Genomic DNA, 21,502 nt, shown 5'->3' with positions numbered 1-21,502 from the left:
AATACAAGAAGGACAAAAACCCCAACCAAACTTTAAATAATGGAATCATGAAGTCTATTTTAAAATATCTATGAATTAAAGCTGTTACTATTTCAAAACTTAAGAAAGAGTAGAATTAAGATTTTCTTAAGAAAAAGATGACAATTTTAATAATACCTAGGTACAAAATAAAATTTCAGTTACAAAAGCTAGTAGGGGATGCTAGGGGCTAAATTATACTTTTTGGATCAAAAGATGAAAAGTATTTTGTCTTTCAAATGCAAAAATTATTGACCCACTCTAAATAGCCGACATATTTTGAGTTATTCATCCCAAAGTGGTTTGTAATGAGCCAACAATTTCCTCATCTGGTCTTTATTGTGACTAATAGCACTGTATTTATTAGATGAATCACCAGTTTAAGGATTCTGTCTTTATAGACCATTTTTCCCTTCTCTGAAACACTAAGCAACTTTAAAAATCATATAGCACATCTTGTTTATTGACCTCAAACTCTAAATAACAATTTTAAGTAATGATATATTTCCATTGTAAACAAATATAATATCCCTATCTTTGGGGCTCAAAATTAGGTGTGTCCAGAGATGTGTGGTCAAGTTATTATGTGGTAGTCAAGTTCAGCCAGGTACAAGCAAACCCCAATATGTAAATTTCAACCTAGAATTTCAATATGCCCAAAAGAAGCCAAACCCCTGAAAGGGATTTTAATGCTAAAATGTGAGGTTAATGCAGCAACTTTATAATTATTTAATTTAATATGAGGCTAAAGGAATTCAGAGAGTCTTCTTATAACAGTGCTACAGAAAATTTATTTATAAGGACAGATTAGTCTGTGCTTTACTTACTTCATTTCTTCCTTTCACACATAATCAGCAATGCCACATGATGCCCTAAATAGCTAATACATTCTTAGGTTACAATAGGGGAAGGAAGCATATAGTTCCAAACAAGAGATATTATAGGGAAAACCTCCTAACAAAGTTTTCCAAAGGTAATAATGCTCTACTTAGAGAAGCAGCAAGTCTTCCATGACTGAAAGTCTTTCAAGGAAATTTGTTGGAAACATTGTAGAGGGAAGTGCTACTTAGATGTGAGCTAGATGTGTTAGGTAGGACCTCTTCTAGCTCCAGAAAATTGCTCATGGGCCTACATCCCTGATGAAAGATATAGAATATAATGACATACCCAACAGAAGATGAGTGAATATTAACTCACTCACTACAGTGTTTATAACATACGTCTGAGTCTAGAGAATGGCTCAAGAGAACATGAACAAATCTTAGCAACTTTTTTTCTTTTTATGCCTGCCTATGAAGAGTTTTCCCCCAACTTCAGCCAGTGTCATGCAGAGCAGCAGACTTGTTTGCTTTACTTACAGTTTTAAATCTAACCAGATGTTTCATATGCATAATTCCTTTGGAGTAGTCCTGGGGAAGTAAGCTATCATCTTGTCCTAGTATGACTGCAACTAGGTCCCATAGATTTTTGCTGCCTCCTGGTGGCTAGAGATGAAAATATACATCAGATATACACTAGTGAATTTAAGGGTTTTTAAAAATCCCACCAATTATAATTCTCACTTATATCATCCAAAAATGTTTTCAAAGAATTTCCCATGGGACACCTAGGAGGTACATAATACAAGTAATATGATTTATATGACTCATTAAGAAATTGATACTCAAATTAATGTGATTTGTCTACAAATTTAAAATGAGGTCTCCTGATTCTCAGTGCTGAACTCATTCCATTATTCTCTTCTGCTCAATAAAAATAAAACAAAAAGGAAAAAAGAAGTCCATTGTTGCTAACTGTATCAAAAAGTTCATACTAAAGTTATACAATACTCACTGATAAGCATTCTGAAAACCATCTGAGTTTTTTCCCTCGAAGATTACTTGTTAGTTTTTCTACTTCTTGTTTAATATCTCTTGATACTTTCCCACACAAGAGAGGTGGTGCACCTGATTCCATAGCACGATCTGGAGTAGAAACTCAATGAGTAAGAAAAACCCTCGCAAAATATAAGCTAAGAGAATATAAAATTTGTATAAGTTCAGTACCAGTGTTCCCAATGATTTGTTCCCAAGATCTATCTGCTAGAACCTTTATTTGTAGAGGAGTGATTAAAGCTATTAATGTCCAGAGTCTCACTGTGGAATCCCGGGAGCAAGATGCCATAGTAAAGGGACGACTTGGATGGCACGTTAACCCTAAATGGAAAGATTTAAAAGCATTTAATCTAAAGCAACAATAAATCATAAAATTTACATTTTACGTATAAATTTAACAAAATTAAACTTGATGTAAAAATACTATGAACAATTAAGGATTGAATTCAGAAATAGTCCTAAGTTCATTTTTCTTACATATTGCACAGAATTGTCTAATGTCAGTATTCTAATAAGCAAGAATAGAAGGATGCTTGTATTTGTGGACAAAAGTCAGTATTTTTTCTCTTGGCATAGTAAATGCTTTTTGTCCTATTTTTGCAAAAGCATCCTTGCTTGTTGGGAGTGGTTATTTACAAGTTAGGAAGATTTGAGGAATGGAATATTGCAATTCAGGTTTATACTCATATTAGCACTGCCATAGCATTATATATTTTCTAGCTGTTCAGGAAGCTGCTAAGAGATTCATTCAACTAGGAAGGCAGTTGCTCTATATAGCTTACCCAAAGCCTTCACTGGTGGCTGCAATCACAATAATTATTCCTATTTCTCACGTTTCTCTAGCTGAGCTCTTGATTACCTAAGAGCCATAAACAAATATAGCACTACCAAAAATTATTCAAGGGACTAGTCTTCTATAGGGCCCAAATACAAACTAATTCATTGAAAGAATCTCAATATTTTTCTCAGCTTTTAAAAGTCAAATATTTCAGGGGGAAGGGGAACCCACTACAAGATGACTGAAACTAAAGGGTTTTGTGTAAATAAAGAAATTTAAGACATGATTTTTAAAACCATAAAGCTATTTTTAAAGGGAAGTGAATCTTATCACTCTAGACAAAAATGTGTCAACTAGATGGTTTAGCATGATTTATTAAATGACTACAAAATGTACATGGTTGTTTCAGGTAATGGTCGAAAGAAAGTTAAGATCTCTGAGACGAATATGTAATTGAAGAGCAATTAATTCTAAATTTGGAGACACTGAAAGAGGCTTACCCTTTCTTTTCCCCATTACTTCAATCAAATGCCTAGCAATCAAATCATTATAGGCTAAGTTTCTCAAAACAGATATTCTTAAAACCCCAATATACCCACTGAATTCTCCCAGCAAGAATTTAGGGCCATTGATTTGGATATGGTTAGTGATCTGGTTTCCTGTTCCTAATGTGAGATAGTTCAATATTTTAGTCGAATATTATTAATTAAACAAATAAATGGATAATCATAAAATGCAAGAACTATTAATAAAAAAGGAATTTTAAAGATAAAGATCGATAGTTACCATATACATCTGCACCATGGTCATATACTGTATCCAAACAGATTCCTTCTCGAGTATCCCACACCCTAATAGTACTATCCCAACTGCCTGATATTAGCAGATAAGGGATTTCAGTGTTCCACATTAATCCCCTCACAGGTGCAGTATGTCCAGTAAGTGTATTTATACAAGTATCTTGTGTATAATCCCATATACGAACAGTACTGAAAAGAGAATAAATATAACAAGTTTGTTATATTTGTCCTAAAATTGTATAACATCATCACTCAATAATCTTTTTTGTTTTTAGAATACATTAAAATAACCTCCTATTTCACAGCACATGAAAATGAAATTCAACTAGACTGTAATAACACCACTAAACATATATGACTTTTGAGTTTATAGTCTATTTCAAGATAATAATGGAAATATTAAGTTGTCTTAAAATTATTGATAATTTAATTCTCTTAACAAAGAATTTAGCCAATGTAATTTCTATAGTTTTGTTTTATAATTCTTAAAAGCATACCAAAAATTTAGTGGTATGGTGTTTATACAAAAAAGTAATTTTTTGGAAAGTAAATGTTCATATAAATATAAATGTTCACTATAACCAAAGAGAAAACATAGCTAGTTTGCTGAGTTTCTGTATAGACATATACAGACACACACACACACACACACACACACACACACACACACATACATATATGTATGTATATACATACATATAAAACTAATCAAAGTATAGAGGCAGCTAGAAGGTTCAGTAACTAGAACACTGGGCCTGGAGTTGGGAAGATCTGAGTTCAAATTTAACCTCAGACAGCTCTGTGAGCCAGGGCAAGTGACTTGATTTTTTTTTTCCTTGTGACAATTGGGGTTAAGTGACTTACCCAGGGTCACACAGCTAGAAAGTATTAAGTTTCTGAGTTCAGATTTGAACTCAGATTCTCCTGACTTCAGGGTGCCACTTAATTTTTTTTAAATCTCTGCTATGCTGAAATTAATGTGTCTAATTTCATCAAATTTAGATTCTAGGAACTAGAATTTAGACATAGACACTTAGAATAAGAATCAGGCATTTAGAATCCAAGAATACATACCCATCATCAGAACCACTACAAAGTATTCCTTCTCTCAGGGGAGACCATCTTACATGAAACACCTTTGCAGTATGTCCAGTAAACACCTTCAGTGGTTGATCAGAGCTGGTAGCTAAGTAATAAACACGGACATTTTTGTCTTCACAGCCAGTAGCTATCATGTCTCTGCAATATTATCAACATGATCATCAGAATTGGGAGTTTCTAGTTTTGTTAATACAAATTCAAAAATAGAGAGAAGCTTTAATTGCTAAATATGGAGGGGGTTTTGGACTTTATAAATAATGAGAGCTATTGAAAAACTTTGAAGAATGAAATGTCATGATCATAATACTTTAAAAACTAATTGTTAATGGGATAAGTGAAGTCTTAAAGATAGTTTTACAAACACTATTAAGAAATTATAAAAGGTTTGACTCAAAGGTTTGACATTTCTAAATAGTTATTGTAACATTTTTATGTACATGCTCTGCCTCTCTATGATTTCTTATCATTTTTGGCATGTACATATAAATATAGAAAACATATATATCCAGACATGCAAATGTACACATACAGTCAGTCAACATTCAGTCAGTCAACAAATACCTATAGGTGCCTAATATATGCTAGGAACCATGTTAGTGCCTAGCATATTTCATCACACAAAGAAGGTTCTGATTTGTTGAGTGAACACAAAAGGAATCCATTTATTTATATTCTTTTTTTCACATAAGTATATCTTATGATAGATATAAACTCAGTTACTCTCAAATATCAGCTTCCTGCAAAATTTCCTAGCCTGGCAGGTTCACAGTTCCTTCTTTATTACTAAAAGTTCTCATAAAGCTTGTGCAAGCTAGCATCCATAGATAAACTTATTTTATAATTGCAACCCTGAGTGGTAGGTATTAATATTAACCCCACTTTACAGATGAGGAAACTGAGGCAGGTAAATTTAAATTACTTGCCCAGGGTTGTATAGCATGTCTGAAGCTACATTTAAACTCAAGTATTCCTTGCTCTAGTTCAACATTCTATCCAATACTTCATCTATTTGACTCTAATGGAATGAGGAATCTATCCCAGGAAAAAATGATTAAAGGTATGGGACCTAAACAGGGTGGTAAGCCATTCAAGAAGTTGGAGGGGATAAAGGAAGGAGGCAAGAAGGAACAAGGTCTTGACTTGGCTTTAGTAAAGTATTCATCTAGGTCCTGCAGCTTCCTGAACTCCAAAGACCCACCTCCACCCATCTCTCTTTCCTCATGCCCTTTGCTTAGCTGTTTGCTTGTTATCCACAGCAAAGAAGTCTTCTTAGGGGCCCAGGCTAGGGCAGAACTCAAACTAATAAGAAATTGTATAAAACATTTGGGGAAGACCACATCTATGCACTTCTGCAATGCTGAGCAAGATCCCATAATTCTATAGGAAAATCATGTGGTTTGAGAAATCTAGAAAAGTTAGTTAGCTGGGAAAACCCTGGGAAAGCCAGACTCAGGAAAGAAGAAAAAGAACTCTGCAGGACAAGGACTTTTTTCTCTTTGCCTCTAGCATCAGCATTATATTGGAGCTCTAAAGTTTTTCCCAAGTCCTTTTGATATTTGGGAAAAAATTGAGGGCACTCAGTATTAGATGAAAGACAATGTCAAGGGTATATTTTCAGTCCTGCAACTGCCTGATTTGGCAAATCCAAGCTAAGAAGTTTAACTGCTTAGTTAACCACTTAAGTTTAAGCATTTAGTCTCCAAATATAAAATAATAAGGTATTAAGAATTAGATAGTTTAACCCTGACTTTATCTTGATACTCAAGAATATGGCTACTATATATATTATAGAATATTCCATACTATACTCTTAAAAAGGTACATCATATAATTAGTGCATATTTAATTCAATTTAACCATCACTTATTATGTACCTACTATATCTAAAGCCTGACACACATAATTTGACCCAGAATTCATTCTACTGTAATGTGAATTATCAGAGTTTTAAAGATATTTACAGTATTTCTGTCTCTGATAACTCCAGTGAAAAACCATGACAAATTTCCTATGAAAATCTGAAGAAAAATGCTAAATGTATTATGAATCGTTTGTAAGTACACTGAGCTCAGGGACCATATCTGAACCAGGTGTCCTTAGTATAATTCTGTATCTCCTGTAGTTTCCCCATAAATAACATTTACTTATAGTTGGACTTGGATTCACTGTTTTGCATCATTTATTTTTGACCAGTGCTTCCTCTCAAACAAGAATATCATTTCGGTAAGGGAAAAAACAAACAAACAAACAAACAAACAAAAAAACCCTTCCATCTATGTTTTTTGCATTTTAGATAGCTCAGATTACCACACATTGCAGCAGCAATACAGTTTTTGATTATGACAGGGTAGGATAGGAAAAGTTCATAAATGTAGAAGAAACAGCAGCTTGTGCAATGCCTAATTTCCTGCATACATGCCAGAAGGGACAGGATAATGTTGGTAGGGCCAGAAATAAATGGGCTTTTCTTCCTTTTATGGATTACAGCTTCACAATCATTAAAGTGAATCCCATTTGCAGAGGACTTGAAAATTTTGTCTCCTTTATTCATCAAGAAAACATGATTTTAAAAATAATAAGATAATTCTTTCCCATTATTTATATTATATAAAAACATAATAATGTTCAAAACATTTTTACAAACATTATGTTACAATGAGCGAGAGAGAAAAATCTCTGTACCTGGGCTCAGTAGAAATAAGTCTAGCCCTTGCTTTATTATGAATTTACTTCCTATATTACTATGAAGATCAAATAAAATAATAGATTTGAAAGTGTTCTGACATCTATAAAATTCTCTAAAATGTGTTATAATTATTATTATACAGAAATCATCTTGTTAGGTAGACAGAGCAGGACTTCTTATTCTTATGCTGTAAATAAGGACACCATGATTCAGAATGTTAAAAGCCCATACTAGCAAACGTGACAAAGAAAGAGCTAGAGCCTTACTCTTCTGACTTGGCATAGACAACCTGACACTAAAACTGATCTGAGCATCATGGGCCTTCCTGTGTCCTCAGTGCAAATCATAACTCCACCCTATCTTCTCATCCTACATGTTACTTGTCTATATTTTCTTTTTTTTTTTAATTTTATAATTATAACTTTTTTTTGACAGTACATATGCATGGGTAATTTTTTACAACATTATCCCTTGCACTCACTTCTGTTCTGACTTTTCCCTTCCCTCCCTCCACCCCCTCCCCTAGATGGCAGGCAGTCTTATACATGTTAAATATGTTATAGTATATCCTAGATACAATATATGGGTGCAGAACAGAATTTCTTGTTGCACAGGAAGAATTGGATTCAGAAGGTAAAAATAACCTGGGAAGAAAAACAAAAATGCAAACAGTTTACACTCATTTCCCAGTGTTCCTTCTCTGGGTGTAGCTGATTCTGTCCATCATTGATCAATTGGAATTGGATTAGCTCTTCTCTGTGTTGAAGATTTCCACTTCCATCAGAATACATCCTCGTACAGTATCATTGTTGATGTGTATAATGATCTCCTGATTCTGCTCATTTCACTCAGCACCAGTTCATGTAAGTCTCTCCAAGCCTCTCTGTATTCATCCTGCTACTTGTCCATATTTTCTTATGGATCTTTCACAGTGGGCCAGGTCAAGGGCTTTCCTCTGGGTCTCAGAACACTGTCTAGATATATGCAAACACTCAGAGCCACGGGTCCTCAAACTATGGCCCATGGGCCAGTTGCAGCCCCCTGAGGACGTTTATGCGGCCCACCGGGTTATGGCAAAATCAGACAGGAAGTGACATTTGACCTAAACTCCCGTTAGCAATGCACACTTCCAGTACTGGGCTGAGGTTCATAGTTTTTATTTTTACTATAGTCAGGCCCTCCCACAGTCTGAGGGACAGTGAACTGGTCCCCTTTTAAAAAGTTTGAGGACCACTGACTCAGACCATCCTAAATGGCAGTGCAACTAGCTCACCTCCTTTTCCCATTATAACTTTCTTCAGAGAGTTTTCTCATAGAATGCTACAAATCATTACATAACTGTCTTTCTTCAAGGATCTCACTTCAAGGGCAATATCTGATATTAAAAAATGAAAACTTTAAAGCTGTTGTTGTTGTTGTTTAATATTACAGCCATTGATGTTTGATGACTGGAACACATAAAATATCTTGAAAGTCACTGTTCATTTCATAAAAGAAAATTGCACTTACTTGTTGTTTTGGCTCCAATCACAACCAAAAACTGTACCAGGATGTTTGTATTTATGGAGAATGTTTCCATCAATTGTTCGAATAATGCTGAAATTAATTACAATATTGTAATAGGAAAAAAGGAACATTCAGAATATATTAATCCATGGGTCAAAATCAGATTTTATATAATTAAAGTATAAAATGTAAGTTCCATGGGACAGATACTTTCTCTTCAAAGCACCAGATGCTCTAAACTTAATTTTATGATGCTCTAAAATTATAAATAATAATTACATCCTTATTTATATTGCATAATAATTTGACAACTTAAAATTAGTACATTTTGCTTTAGCAAATTCATTTCCTATCTGTAACATTTCTCCTTGGATATCACTTAAATAAGTAAGTTCATTTATTTATTTAGAGTAAGACCCATGAATTCATTAGAATAAGGAACTCCCAGCAAGAAAACTTTCTCTAAAAATGGTCTATATTTTTACATCCTCTCTAAAAGGTTGCCTGGGCCCAGAATATATGTTGGAGGCAGGACTTCAACCCAGATCTTTCTGATACTGATCTGTATCCATTCTGCATCCATTATGCCATGACTGCTTTTCATAGGCTTTTATATATGTATTCATCGTAAGCACTTATGTATTAAATTTACTGTTTTAAAATTTAGCAGAGTAAGTTCTGCATAGAGTAATAATTGTATCTACAAAATTGCTCACCTTGGTAATAAAACAAAGCAATTGGCAGCAATTCAAACATACCTATTGATATATCTACACATTTTTGATTCTCTCCTAAACTCATCCAAAATACTTTTTGTCTTTCTTAAACAGCAAAACAGGACACTTTTCTTGCTCCCCCCCAACACAAAAAGCTTTTTACTTTGTAAAAAAAAAAAAAAAAAAAAAAAAAAAAGAAAAGAAAAGAAAAAGAAAAAGAAATCAAGTTTCTCTTAATTTGTTATTAGCTTGATATACATTGCCTTTTGTTCTTTGCTCAGTTCAGACTCTTAGGAAAATTGAAGCTTAAAATATTTTAAACCCTATTTTAAAGTAGTATAAATTCTATAAACTTAGAGGAGTAAGTTTTAAGAATAGTTTACGGCAACAAAGTGTTTTGTAGACCAGATCACCATAAATTCAGGCTTCTGAGTTGATCTCTTGGAGCCATTTCCACTGATCAATTGTCAAGTAGAGATTGTAAATTATGCATGTACTTACTAAATACAGTATTTATTTGCCCCAGAACTAAGAGGAAGTAAGTAGATTCCTTGGAGTTCTTAATTAAATTCAGCACCAATATGGTAAGCCTCAGAGAGGAAAGGGTTACCACCTGCCTAGGGAATCTGATCATAGCAGCCACTGTTCCATTGAGCTAGGGAGAAAAAAAATCTCAAAAAAGAATTTATTTGAATTTTTTAAAAGTTTGTGAATTTCTTGGTAAGGATTTCTGGATATTATTCTATAACATGTACAATGGCTATTTATGTTTCATATGATTACTAAACCTACAACTACTACTGAAGCAGGAGGGAAACTGTTCTCTTTACTGAAGCTTTCCCTTTAAGATTATCACTCTGAAGCTGTTTTCCCTTTAAGATTATCACTTTTAGAGATTGTGCCCCTTTTTCTGATCTCAGAGATCAGGATCTCCCAGGCTCCAAGGAGTCTAGAGACAGGGCCCAAGATAAGAGAAGCAATACTATTCAAAGGCAAATCAATTCCCATAGAAATTCTAAATTCTCATTCAACTGAGAAATCCTGGTCTGATCAGCTCAGGCTGTCCCAGCCCCTCCCCTCTTCCCAGCATGCCTATATAATAGCTTCCTTCAGCTAAGCTTCTTTGCAAAGAGGCCCACGCAACTTGCGAAGACCCTTTTGCCTGCTGAGGATGCATTCCATTCTCAGCACCAAATTCCATTTCCCCAATAGATCTTTGCCACTATAGAAGTCAGTCTCTTAGCAAACTGATTTCTAACAATTAATAATTCATTTTGCAATTAATAATCCAGGAATAAGCGAATTATTTCACTTTTAAACTTGTAGCTGATTAAAGGGGATTTTAACAAGTCTCTTATTGCCACTACCCTTATCACCACCACCACAACCACCACCACTACAGCTAAAGTAGAAGGAAATTTGGTAGCATTTAGATTATTTTAAGGATTATAAAACCTCTAACAAATATTATCTCATACTAGTTACTAACAACCTTGTGAGTTATCACAATATCAGAATTGGTTGGAGAAATGTAACAAAGATACAAATACATACAGAAGCCAAACTGTTTTAAAATATCTCAGCTAATTTTACTAGTGCTAATGCTGAGGATGCCCAAAGGTCACGTTTGCTTGTAAACAATTACTTAAAGCAATTTTCCCCTTGGAGTTTGTATTTTGTTTTGTTTTCAACTAGAAACTTCCTTTTGATGGAGCAAACTAGACAGGGTACATTATAGAATGTATTGGCTGAAACAATGATGGTGGCAGGGCAATCAGGTGCTACCATTAGTAGTAGGAGCAGCAGCAGCAGTAGCAGCATCCACACTTATATGAGTCTGCTCTTGATGGGGGTATGAATTAACACTCTGAAATTCTGTCCCCTTTGATTCCTGACCCCCCACCAGACTCCAGACTGTCTGTCTATGAGAGCATATTCTCCTGGCTGGGCTATTTCTAAGGCAAATCACTTCCATTGATAGCTGGATCTCCCTTGTTCAAGCTGAAAAAGCCTTCAAAGCAGTTTCATTTGGGAGATCCTGGTCTGATCAACTCAAACTGCCCTAGGCCCCCACCAAGATCTATTCATATAATAGGTTTTTTGTTTATTCATTTCTTTACAGAATGCCCAAAGCAGTAGCTTCAAGGACCCTGCCTGCTGAGGTGTTCACTGTACCCCTTCATTTTTATCTGTAACTTCTTCCCCTAAATAAATCTACCTTTTGTCAAAGAGAAGGGCTATTGTATATCCTTTGCATGACCAAATTTCAACTTTTGGTGCCTGCTATCATGTGTCTACATCAGCCACATTAACAGGGTAATGATGACTAAATAAATGAGGGCAATTTTGTAAATTGTAAAAGTACTCTATAAACTCTGGTGTTATTATTATTTCTTCTTAGGTAAAAGTGAGATAATATATCTCCTAGAAGTGTCATGAAAACCTTCTGAAGATTCTTAAAGATAAATTCTATATTTGGTTTTCATTTTCATTTTTCATAGATACATTAATGTTCCCTTAGTCTAGTATCTAACATTGCTTACATATCGGGTTCATTTTGCATATTTAGGAAGAAACTCCCAATTTTATATCATCACTAAATACATATATGTGGATATGTGGGTATCATGCATTCTGTATTACTGGATTTTACATTTTTAATGTAATATTACATTTTTAGTGATAGCACTGCCCAAGTAATGACTTTAACAACATTTTTGTTCCCTAATACAAGAAACATAACAGAATCAGAGACTCTTTTTAAAAAAGATTTTTGCCTTTGATATAATTTAATTCAACTACCTCCTTTTATATATGAAGAAACTGAGGCCCAAAAAGTTTAAATGGCTAAAATACAGTCGGTTCATTGTTCTTACTACCTACTCTAATATTATGCTACTATCAAATCTCTACATCATAAAGAGAGACATTTTTAAACACAGCACTCACCAGAATCCATCAGCACTGCAGGTGGCTATTCTTCTGGAATCTTTATGACTCCAGGCAATGCAGAATATTCCATTCTTTCCATGCTTCAAAAAATGTAAAATACCTATCAATAAAAAATAATTCACCCCTTTTTTTCTCTTATTTATTTATTCCTCTGGGGAAACTATTTTCCCTACTAAGAATTCTATATTAATCACTTATAATATTCCTTGTATTTCTAAAATTGAAAAGTACTAAAAAATTTTGAAGAGGAATTGGTCACTTTCAGCTGAATGGAATGGGAAAGACATCATAAGTAAGAGGTAATCCTTGAGTTGGCCCTTGAAGGAAAAGACAGATTTCAATGGGCAGAGATAGCAAGGATGAATATGAGATGAATAAGTGGGCAACCTGGACAAATGTAAAGAGTCAGAAGGATGGGATTGGGAAGCAGCTAGTTACCATTGAAATGTGGATGAACTATAGAGTCAAGGCATCCTTAGCAATAATGAAAAAACTGAAAATACACTTCTAACATACAGTGAACAGTATAAGCCTTTATTTTATTTAGATTGCTTGGTTTATTTAGAAAGGCAGCATGGTATATTGCTTAGAGAATTTAGTCTGAGAGTCAAGAAAGTAGAATTAAGTCCCGCTTCTTAATACTGGATGTTTGATTTGGGCATGATACTCTTCATCTCTTAATTTTTCAGTCAACTCTCTAAGAATATCAGTTGCATAAAAAATAGCTTATATGCTTTGGCAGAGGAAGGTTTCTATCAAGGAGTTCTAAACACTTATGGAAACACATGATCCAGTCAAAAAATAATACAAACTATATGCCAAACCTACAGAAAGCAGCAGGATGGCAGAGTAGAAAAAGAGCTGGTCCTGGAGATAGGAATACAAGGATTCAAGACCTACTTCAGAAACAAATTAGCTGCCCAAGCACTACAAGTTCACTGCTACAAGAGATTTTCTAAGAATATAAACTGCAGAGAAGGTGATGACCTGCAATGGTAGTGGTAATTTCCTCATCTAGAAGTTTCTAACACTGAGGAAGTCAAAGTTCCAGTCCCTATCTCTAATGAGTGTTAAGACACATGTGGCAAAATTGAAAAAAATTTATTCATAAAACAGTTCAATTCAACATTGATTAAGCACTATCATTATTCCTCCCTCCTTCCCTTCCTTCCTTCTTTCTTCCTTTCCTTCCTTTTTTCCTCCTCTCCCTTTTCCAATTTTTATGACTGGGTCTCTTGATTTCAGGTAAATTAGGAAGGGTAAAGCTTACAAACCTGATCTTGCTCTAAATAGCATGAGTTTAGACCCACTCTATAATTTAACTTGGGCTGCTTTGCCTTTAAAGCTTTGCCTTTCTCATTGGCTCCCAGTAGCTTATCATACTGACATAATACAGTGCACACAGATGACTGGCAATTGCCCAGTGCAGCTCCGAACTCCTGAGCTCATGAGATCTGTCAGCCTCAGTCAACTTGCTACTTGGGATTACATCTAGTAGTCATTTATTTCATAAATAGTATTCAGCCTTCAAATTTGATTTTATTTGAAAGTTTTAAAATGAAGACACTTCAATGATAATATGCTGAAATTAAATTTACATAATTAAATGATAGTGGACATTTCAGGTTGAGTTATCTAAGTGGTCTATAAATACAACTCCAATTCACTGACTCTTCTTAATTCTTCTCTTTGTTTTATGCAAAGATGGCTTAACCCCTACACTCCCCAATACAGATTACTGAATAAATCAAAACCAATAAATAATCTTTAATATTAATTTTTATAGAAATAGAACAATATCATAATAAAATAAATAGGAAAATAAGAACCAGTCTTTCATCACATTCATATCTTTTTACTCAGTTATTCAAAGGATGTATGCCATGTTTATAAAGACATGTTACCATTCCCCTATAAATCTCTTTAAAATATTTTTAAAATATATTGAAATGAATAGTACGATGATAATTTAAACAAAAGTTCACAAAGAAGCTATGATTTTACTAATAGAAAGAGGAAAATATTCGTCAGTATCTTCCTTATGTGAAGATCAAATGAGATAATATTAAAGTGTTCAATATAGTGCTTGACCCATAATTAAAATATCTAGTGCTTAATAAATGTATGTTCCCTTACCCTTTCTCTATTATAAAATGATAAGGTTTTATAACTGGGAGTTGCACTAGTAATTACTCAATTACATCATAAATGATCAGACCAGAAAAGATTATTATAAAGAATCATCCATTCCAACTCCATTACATTAAACAAAGAAGAAAGTGGGATCCAGATACAATAAATTGTATGCAACTCTTCCATTTTACAAATAAGGAAACTTAAGAGGTGAGGATACTGACTCAGGGTAACCAAATAAGTTAATGATAGTCACATTATCTGTCTCCTGACTCCCAGGTAAAGTAGAAAATTTATTCATAAGTATATTAGTTGATCATAACAGAAGCATAGGTTAAGAAGCTTGAATCCATAAAAATGCTGTAGTGATTCCTTTCACTATACCTTGTTTTATATGGCTACTTTTATTAAGGGTTGCTAAGTTTCACATGTAATTTTAGGAGCCTAAGAATAATCTAAATCCTATGGAAACACTGGAATTTTCAGAATTCATTTTTTAAATTAATAATATTATCTACTTTTCTATAATGCTTGGATAATTTAGAGGAAAACATGTTTTCTGGTCATTATCTACCCAAATATACAATATATGCAAGATGAGTAAAGACACATTTTCTTTTAATTTTTTTTGTAACCACCCACCATTTAAAAAAATTTAAATAACAAATAAATCTTACCTCATTGAATCGGGTTATTATTTTGCCTTTTTCAAAATCCCAAATAAAACCACCATTTCGGGAAGTTGCTCCAGCAATACAATTTAAATTACCTTATGAAATAATATCACATATAGATATTTCAGAGTTTTATAAACATGGTGCTTGTTTCTGCTTTTTACATTAGCAAGACAGCAGGTATTTTCCTTAGTCACTGAGGCATAACTAAGATTTTGGCTTTCTTCTTTTTATTGAAGCATTTTGTGTTAAAGCTGTATATTTTGTTTTTTAAAAGTATATTTCCCCATAGAATTAAATAAAACAACTCAGGTCCTTTAACTTTACTAATATGGTACCAACACTATTCATTGTAACTGACCTGAATTGAATCTCCTTTTTGTATTATTTAGATTGTTGTAGTCATTATATATATTGTTACTTCTATTTTGTGCTCTCTGAATCATTTCATTCAATTTTGCCTATATTTCTCTGAATTACTTATTCCTTGTACTACAATAATATTATATTATGTGCAAATATCACAATTTGTTCAGCCATTTCCCCCAATCATTGGGCATATTTTTGGATTTTCTATTTTCATCAGAGATGGTGCTTTTAATATTTAGGTCTTTTATTGCCATCATCCTCATTGGAATATATCCAGTAATGAGATCTCTGGCTCTGGTATGAACAATTTAGTAACTTTTCTCAGAAATGTCAAATTGTTTTTCAAACTGACTGAACTAATTCATAGCTCCATCAGCAGGGAATTAATGTTTCCCTTTTTTGACACTCCTTCAGTGAAATATTTTTCTGTCTTTTGTGTGAGGTGATAGTTCAAAGTTATTTTGATTTGTAATCACCAGACTTAAGGATTTTGAACAATTTTTCAAGTGTTTGTTGATAGTTTTCATCTCTTCTTTGAAAAAATTTTTCCTTTGACCACTTGTCATTTAGAAAAATAGTGAATACTTATATTTCTCTTTGAGGTCAAGGACTATTTTATCATTGCTTCTTCTCCTCTCCCCCACGTTACCTGGCACACAGTAATAAGCACTTAATATTTGTTAATTTATTAATTTATTAGTCTTAGATTCATGTTAATTTCCTCTAGATTACTCTTTATCCTCACCTTTCCCTCATAGTTTCTCTGGCTTCCTTCAAGGTTCAACTCAAAGCCCTCCTTCTTCCAACCTTGCCTGGTCCCTCCAGTAGCCAACAATCTTCCCCTTCAGATGACCTTTTCCTCTAGCCATATCTTATACATACCTAGTTATTTATACCTTGGGTTCAACATTAGACTGTAGGTTCCTTATGAGCAGGGCTTGTTATGATCTTTTTATTTTTTTGTATCTCCAGGACTTAGGACAGTGCCGGATTAGATTTTAATCTATGTTTAATAAAACCATGTTTCTCCCGTCTTTGTCTTCTATTCTAGTGTTTATGTTGCACTGATTTCATATGCACAAAGCATTGGTTGCCTTGGGGTTTTTTGGTTTGATTTTTGGGTTTTTTTTAAGTTTTGTATAATAGATATTGCCTATTTTTATCTTCAGAAAATTTTCTGTTTCGTTCTGCTAATGAATTTTTGAAGTATCTCCATGAAAGATATCTTTCCTTCATCCTCTCATTTTTAGAGGTGACTTCTAATTTTTCCAGTTTTTTTTTCAATAGAGTTTACCCCAAAGGCTTTGTGATTTTGACCTAATCGAAAATTAAGCAGCTTTATTTGCTTCTAAGACAGTTATCTAATAGAGTCACTCCTCTATACATCTATTCTTTTATTCCATATCAATTTTGCTACTATTTTGTTTAATTCTACAAAGTGTTCCCAATTTGACTGGTTTAATATTAAACCTGTGGAATCATTTGGATAGTATTTTTATTTTACTATATACCTATAGCCTATCTTTGGGCACTGAACCTTTTTGCAAATAATTTAGGTCTTCCTAAAAAAAAGAAGAAAAAAGTTTGCATTTATGTGCATACATATATATGTACATATGTATATATGCATATATACTTATGTTGATTGTTTTTATTTAAAATTGAATTTTTCTTCTTCTAATTTTCTTTTGTTTACATACAGAAATACTAGTGATTTGTGTGGTTTTATTTTGTATTTTGCTTTAGTGAATCTCTTACCTCAATTTAAAAAAAATTGATATTGCTTCTGTATAGTTTGGAAAGTAACCCATTATCTCCCCCTGCTTATTCTTATTTTTTTTCTTTTATTATTGCTATAGCCAGTTTTTTCTAGCACATCATCAAAAATAGCACAAATATTACTATTATTTGCTTCATTCTGATCTCATTGGAAAAGCTCCCAGTGTTTCTCTGTTAAAAATTTTATTTCTTGAATAGAGAGAAATACTTTTGATCTTTTTATGGAAAGATTTTTTTCATTCCAAGAAACCACCATATTTACTTAATCTTTCTACCACCCCTTCCCTCAGTGATATTCTCATTTTCAAATGGGAAGGAGAAATTATATGGGCATTCAACCCTTGATCCATGGCCATCCTGAAAAGCAAAGTCTCTGTTTGTCATTCTTTCTTTGCATCCCCAGGATGAGCAGAGAACCTGGTTCAGAATTGCCATTTAATAAATTTATTACTTTATGAATTTCACCATCTTCTACCAAAGAAAGTGAATCTAGAGATACACAAAAACAATAACAAATATAATTATTTGTATAACTTAAAAATTCTCCTTTCCTTAAGTATAAAATTAGAGGTCAAAGAAACATAGATTGGGGCAGCTAAATGCTGTAGTGGGTAGAGTACCAGCCCTGAAGTCAGGAGCACCTGAGTTCAAGTCTAGTCTCACCAACACTTAACACTTCCTACCTATGTGACTCTGGGCAAGTCACTTAACCCTAATTGCCTCAGCAAAAAAAAAGAAAAAGAAAGAAAGAAACATAGATTGAGAGCTTAACAGGACTTCAAGGAGATCAAGCCCAATTTTAAAGATAAGTAATTTGTTCAGGGTCACTCAGCTAGTAAGTATTCGAGGTAGAATTTAAACTCAGGTTTTCCTGACTCCAAATCCAGTACTCTCTCCACTACTATACTTTGTCTCTCTATATATAACACACATTTACAGCAAAACTTAAAATGTGAAAAATCTAGATTTTTTAATTGATTTTTTTTACAAAAAAAGCACTTTATTGAAACATTGATCATAATATTTCTTTAAAAGGCTCCACATCATATTTTTAATTAGATTTATTTAGATAGCTGATTGATTTGCATATGCCTTCTTGAGGACGTTTGTAAAACTGAGAAACTTCATATGACAGCCATACATAAGCTCCTCCTGATTATCAGTGACCCTTCTTTTTAACCCTGCCATTTGTTAGAGACTCAAAAATGAGTCCACTTTTTGCATATTATTAAAATAACTATGAGTCCTGGCCTTCTAGTATGTTTTAAGAATAATTTCCAACAAACCAAGTGATTTTATAACAGAAAGAAAATAATTCAAATAGCAAAATATTTGGAATAAAATGTATATAGTTTATTAAAATGTCAAGAAAATCATCCTCACCTGGAGCCCAAGAAACAGAATAAATAACCCCTTCATTCCCAGGAGAGGTGTAGACTGCTGTCAGTGTATTTACATCCCAGACTTTTATAGTTCCATCAAATGAAGCTGTTGCTAAAAGATTAGGATTATCAGGTTTAAATTTGCAATCAAAGATAGTTTCCACATGTCCCTACAAGGCAAACAAAAAAATGAAACATACAGTATGTAAGGCAAGCATATTCATTAAAAAATGTTACATAAAAAAAATGTATAATTTGCAAGCCAACTTTGAACATGAGCAAACTAACGTCTTTAATGGAGTCGTCTAGAAAGACTATATCAAAATAAGTACATAAACAACAACAACAAAAAGATATAATGCTGGAAGAATTACTGGCTCAGGACTGAACTGATACATAATTTCACATATCACACAGTTCTAGATTTCATTGAACTGAAATTCCTCAAAACTATACAAATGCTGGTTAAATTATCAACTACAATAACATTATACAACTTGCAATAATATAATTTTCCAATTGGTGGAGACATTTGCTATCAAGTTCCCATAAAGTCAACTTTTCAATATATTAAATAGCAAATTCAATATATTAAAGAGCAATGTATGTACAAATGAAACAAAATGCCTTAAAGGAGAAATATATTTTCTAGACTAAAATATAGTTGCTAAAAAGAGCTTGATCATTTATCTACCATCTTATTATTAGAGATAAAAAGTATATATTTTTCATGCTATTTTTTGCTACTATAATTCTGTTTTTACCCTTTAAGTCAAATAGCAACAATCAAATCTGCATTCAATTAGTTCCTTACTCCTTACTTATCTAAAGATAGAATTCTTTTCCTGGAATCAGGAAGCTCTGGATTCAAATTCTGCTTAAGATACTTATTATCTATGTTATGCTGGGCAAGTGGCTGGACCTCTCTCTGCTTCAACTCCCTTATCTATAAATTGAGAATAACAATAGCACCTTCCTCATGAACTGTGAGGATCAAGTGAGATATAAAATAATTTAGTCTTAAAATGTTAAATAAATGCTAGCTATTGTTATTATCAAAAGGATTCATATTAAAGTTGAATCTGCTAGAGAGTTATCTATCTGTACTACAACAGCTCACTTTTACTGAATTCTTGTGTATTCTTAATTATAATAAATCAAGTGTATATGAAAATTATACAAATATAGAATAATTGTTTGATGTGTATGTATTAGGAACAATACTTCAATGATTTGATATAAGAAGTATATGATCCCTACCAATATAAAGTTCCAATTTTTTTTCCTAGAAAATATTTTAAGTATGATCTGGGTTTTGTGTTACTTTTATGCTTTGTCCCTGCTCCCAGTCTTCAAGAGACCTACAAATCTTTAGATTCTTGACTTAATGAGATGTTTAATGTAAAAAGAATTTGAAGAAGATAGTATGACTCTCTCCAGGCTGGCATCTAGATAATAACCAAGAAGAATCATTGAAATAACCTTTTTCTAAACAGTCTTTTTCTCAGTTCAAACTGTCAAGGGATTTCTTAAAGGTATGAAGGTGATGTGAGTCTCTATTATAGGGAAATTCTCTATAGAGGGAAGAAGAAGATAAGAATAGAATGACCTAACTGCAAATGCCCTGCCCTCCTGTTGAGCCAAGATTTCTCCTATTCCTGGTCTGTATTCATTTGTAAACCTACCAACAATCATTTGCTATTTTTGTTGAATATTATGTTTCTGAATTACTTTCTATGCTAGTGTCTGCATGCTGTTTTTAATGGGAAGGAGGACCTTAAAGGGGAAAAGGCGGTAGGACTGCAAGAAAGATTGAGGAAGGGGCAAAGTTTTATTTCAAGAAGTCTATTGAGAAAACTGCTACTAATGATCTAAGTATAATTTGGTAGAAGTCAAACCCTTAAATTCAACTAAGATTTAAATTTAATTTTATGTAATTTTATGAAAAACATAAGTCAACAAAACTAAGTTTCATTTGAAAATTGGAGTAGGTTCACAAAGGAGATTTCAGAATTGTTTTTTTTCTGGCAAAAACACTGGATTGGATTCTATACCTGAGTTTTTTTACCTTTGTTGAATCACCAAAATTTGTCTGGACCTTCATTTCCTCAGCTGTAAAATAGAGTATTTAGACTGGATAATCTCTGAGGCTTTTTAATGTTAATGGTTTATGATTCTGTGGTATTTCTTTAGTTCACATCAATCTTCAAGTGTTCTTTTCATCAAAGCAATTGGTTTTTGTATTTTTTTTAAATTATAAATGTTTACAGTTTCAATCAACAAACAGTACATTCCTAGTATTGATAAGGTTGAAAAAGAGATAGTTCAAGATAAAAATAATTAGCAGGAAATTCCTTTTTGGGAGAGGCAGAAGGAGATAACAACAGAGAATTCCTGTCTTATTTACAAATATCTCCAAACATCTTGGATAACATCTCTGTGCAAACGTTGTTTTGATGACCCTAGTTATGTATAAAAGGAAGGTCTAAAAAATGGAATCCTTGCACTCGGTTCATACCAGCCTTGTGCCCGCCAACTGGCGTCCCCTTGCCAGGCAATTTGGCCTTCCTGGAGGTCAAATGCCTGTCTATCCCTTTACTATCAATAAAAACTTTGTTTTGATACAGCATTGTTATGTGGGATAGCTCTCTGGGAGAGAGGAGGGATGGAATGTTGGGAGAAATTTAGGAAATTGAAAGAAATTAAATCAGAAATTATTTTTATAAAAAGAAAA

The 21,502-nt window shown here is 33.2% G+C and overlaps 1 protein-coding gene across 4 annotated transcripts in view; it reads right to left on the bottom strand.

Annotated features, from left to right (window-relative positions):
* The window catches only part of WDR17 (WD repeat domain 17), a 129,319-nt gene that overhangs the window by 39,630 nt on the left and 68,187 nt on the right, over positions 1-21,502 (bottom strand). For all 4 annotated transcript variants that reach the window (XR_012483202.1, XR_012483203.1, XM_074273447.1 and 1 more), the window contains exons 8-16: positions 18,770-18,938; positions 15,242-15,333; positions 12,429-12,511; positions 8,767-8,853; positions 4,545-4,709; positions 3,457-3,659; positions 2,064-2,213; positions 1,852-1,982; positions 1,377-1,502 (exon numbers count right to left, since the gene is read on the bottom strand). Coding sequence is in view for 2 of the 4 variants with exons in the window: in XM_074273447.1 (XP_074129548.1) it covers positions 1,377-1,502; positions 1,852-1,982; positions 2,064-2,213; positions 3,457-3,659; positions 4,545-4,709; positions 8,767-8,853; positions 12,429-12,511; positions 15,242-15,333; positions 18,770-18,938 (1,206 nt within the window). In the remaining 2 variants the exon portion in view is untranslated. The remainder of the gene's footprint in view (positions 1-1,376; positions 1,503-1,851; positions 1,983-2,063; positions 2,214-3,456; positions 3,660-4,544; positions 4,710-8,766; positions 8,854-12,428; positions 12,512-15,241; positions 15,334-18,769; positions 18,939-21,502) is intronic.

The sequence above is a fragment of the Sminthopsis crassicaudata genome, chromosome 6 (assembly GCF_048593235.1).
Source record: "Sminthopsis crassicaudata isolate SCR6 chromosome 6, ASM4859323v1, whole genome shotgun sequence".
NCBI classification, from domain to species: Eukaryota; Metazoa; Chordata; class Mammalia; order Dasyuromorphia; family Dasyuridae; genus Sminthopsis; species Sminthopsis crassicaudata.
The sequence above is the reverse complement of the archived record's forward strand: the minus strand, read 5'-3'. Positions and strand labels throughout refer to the sequence as shown.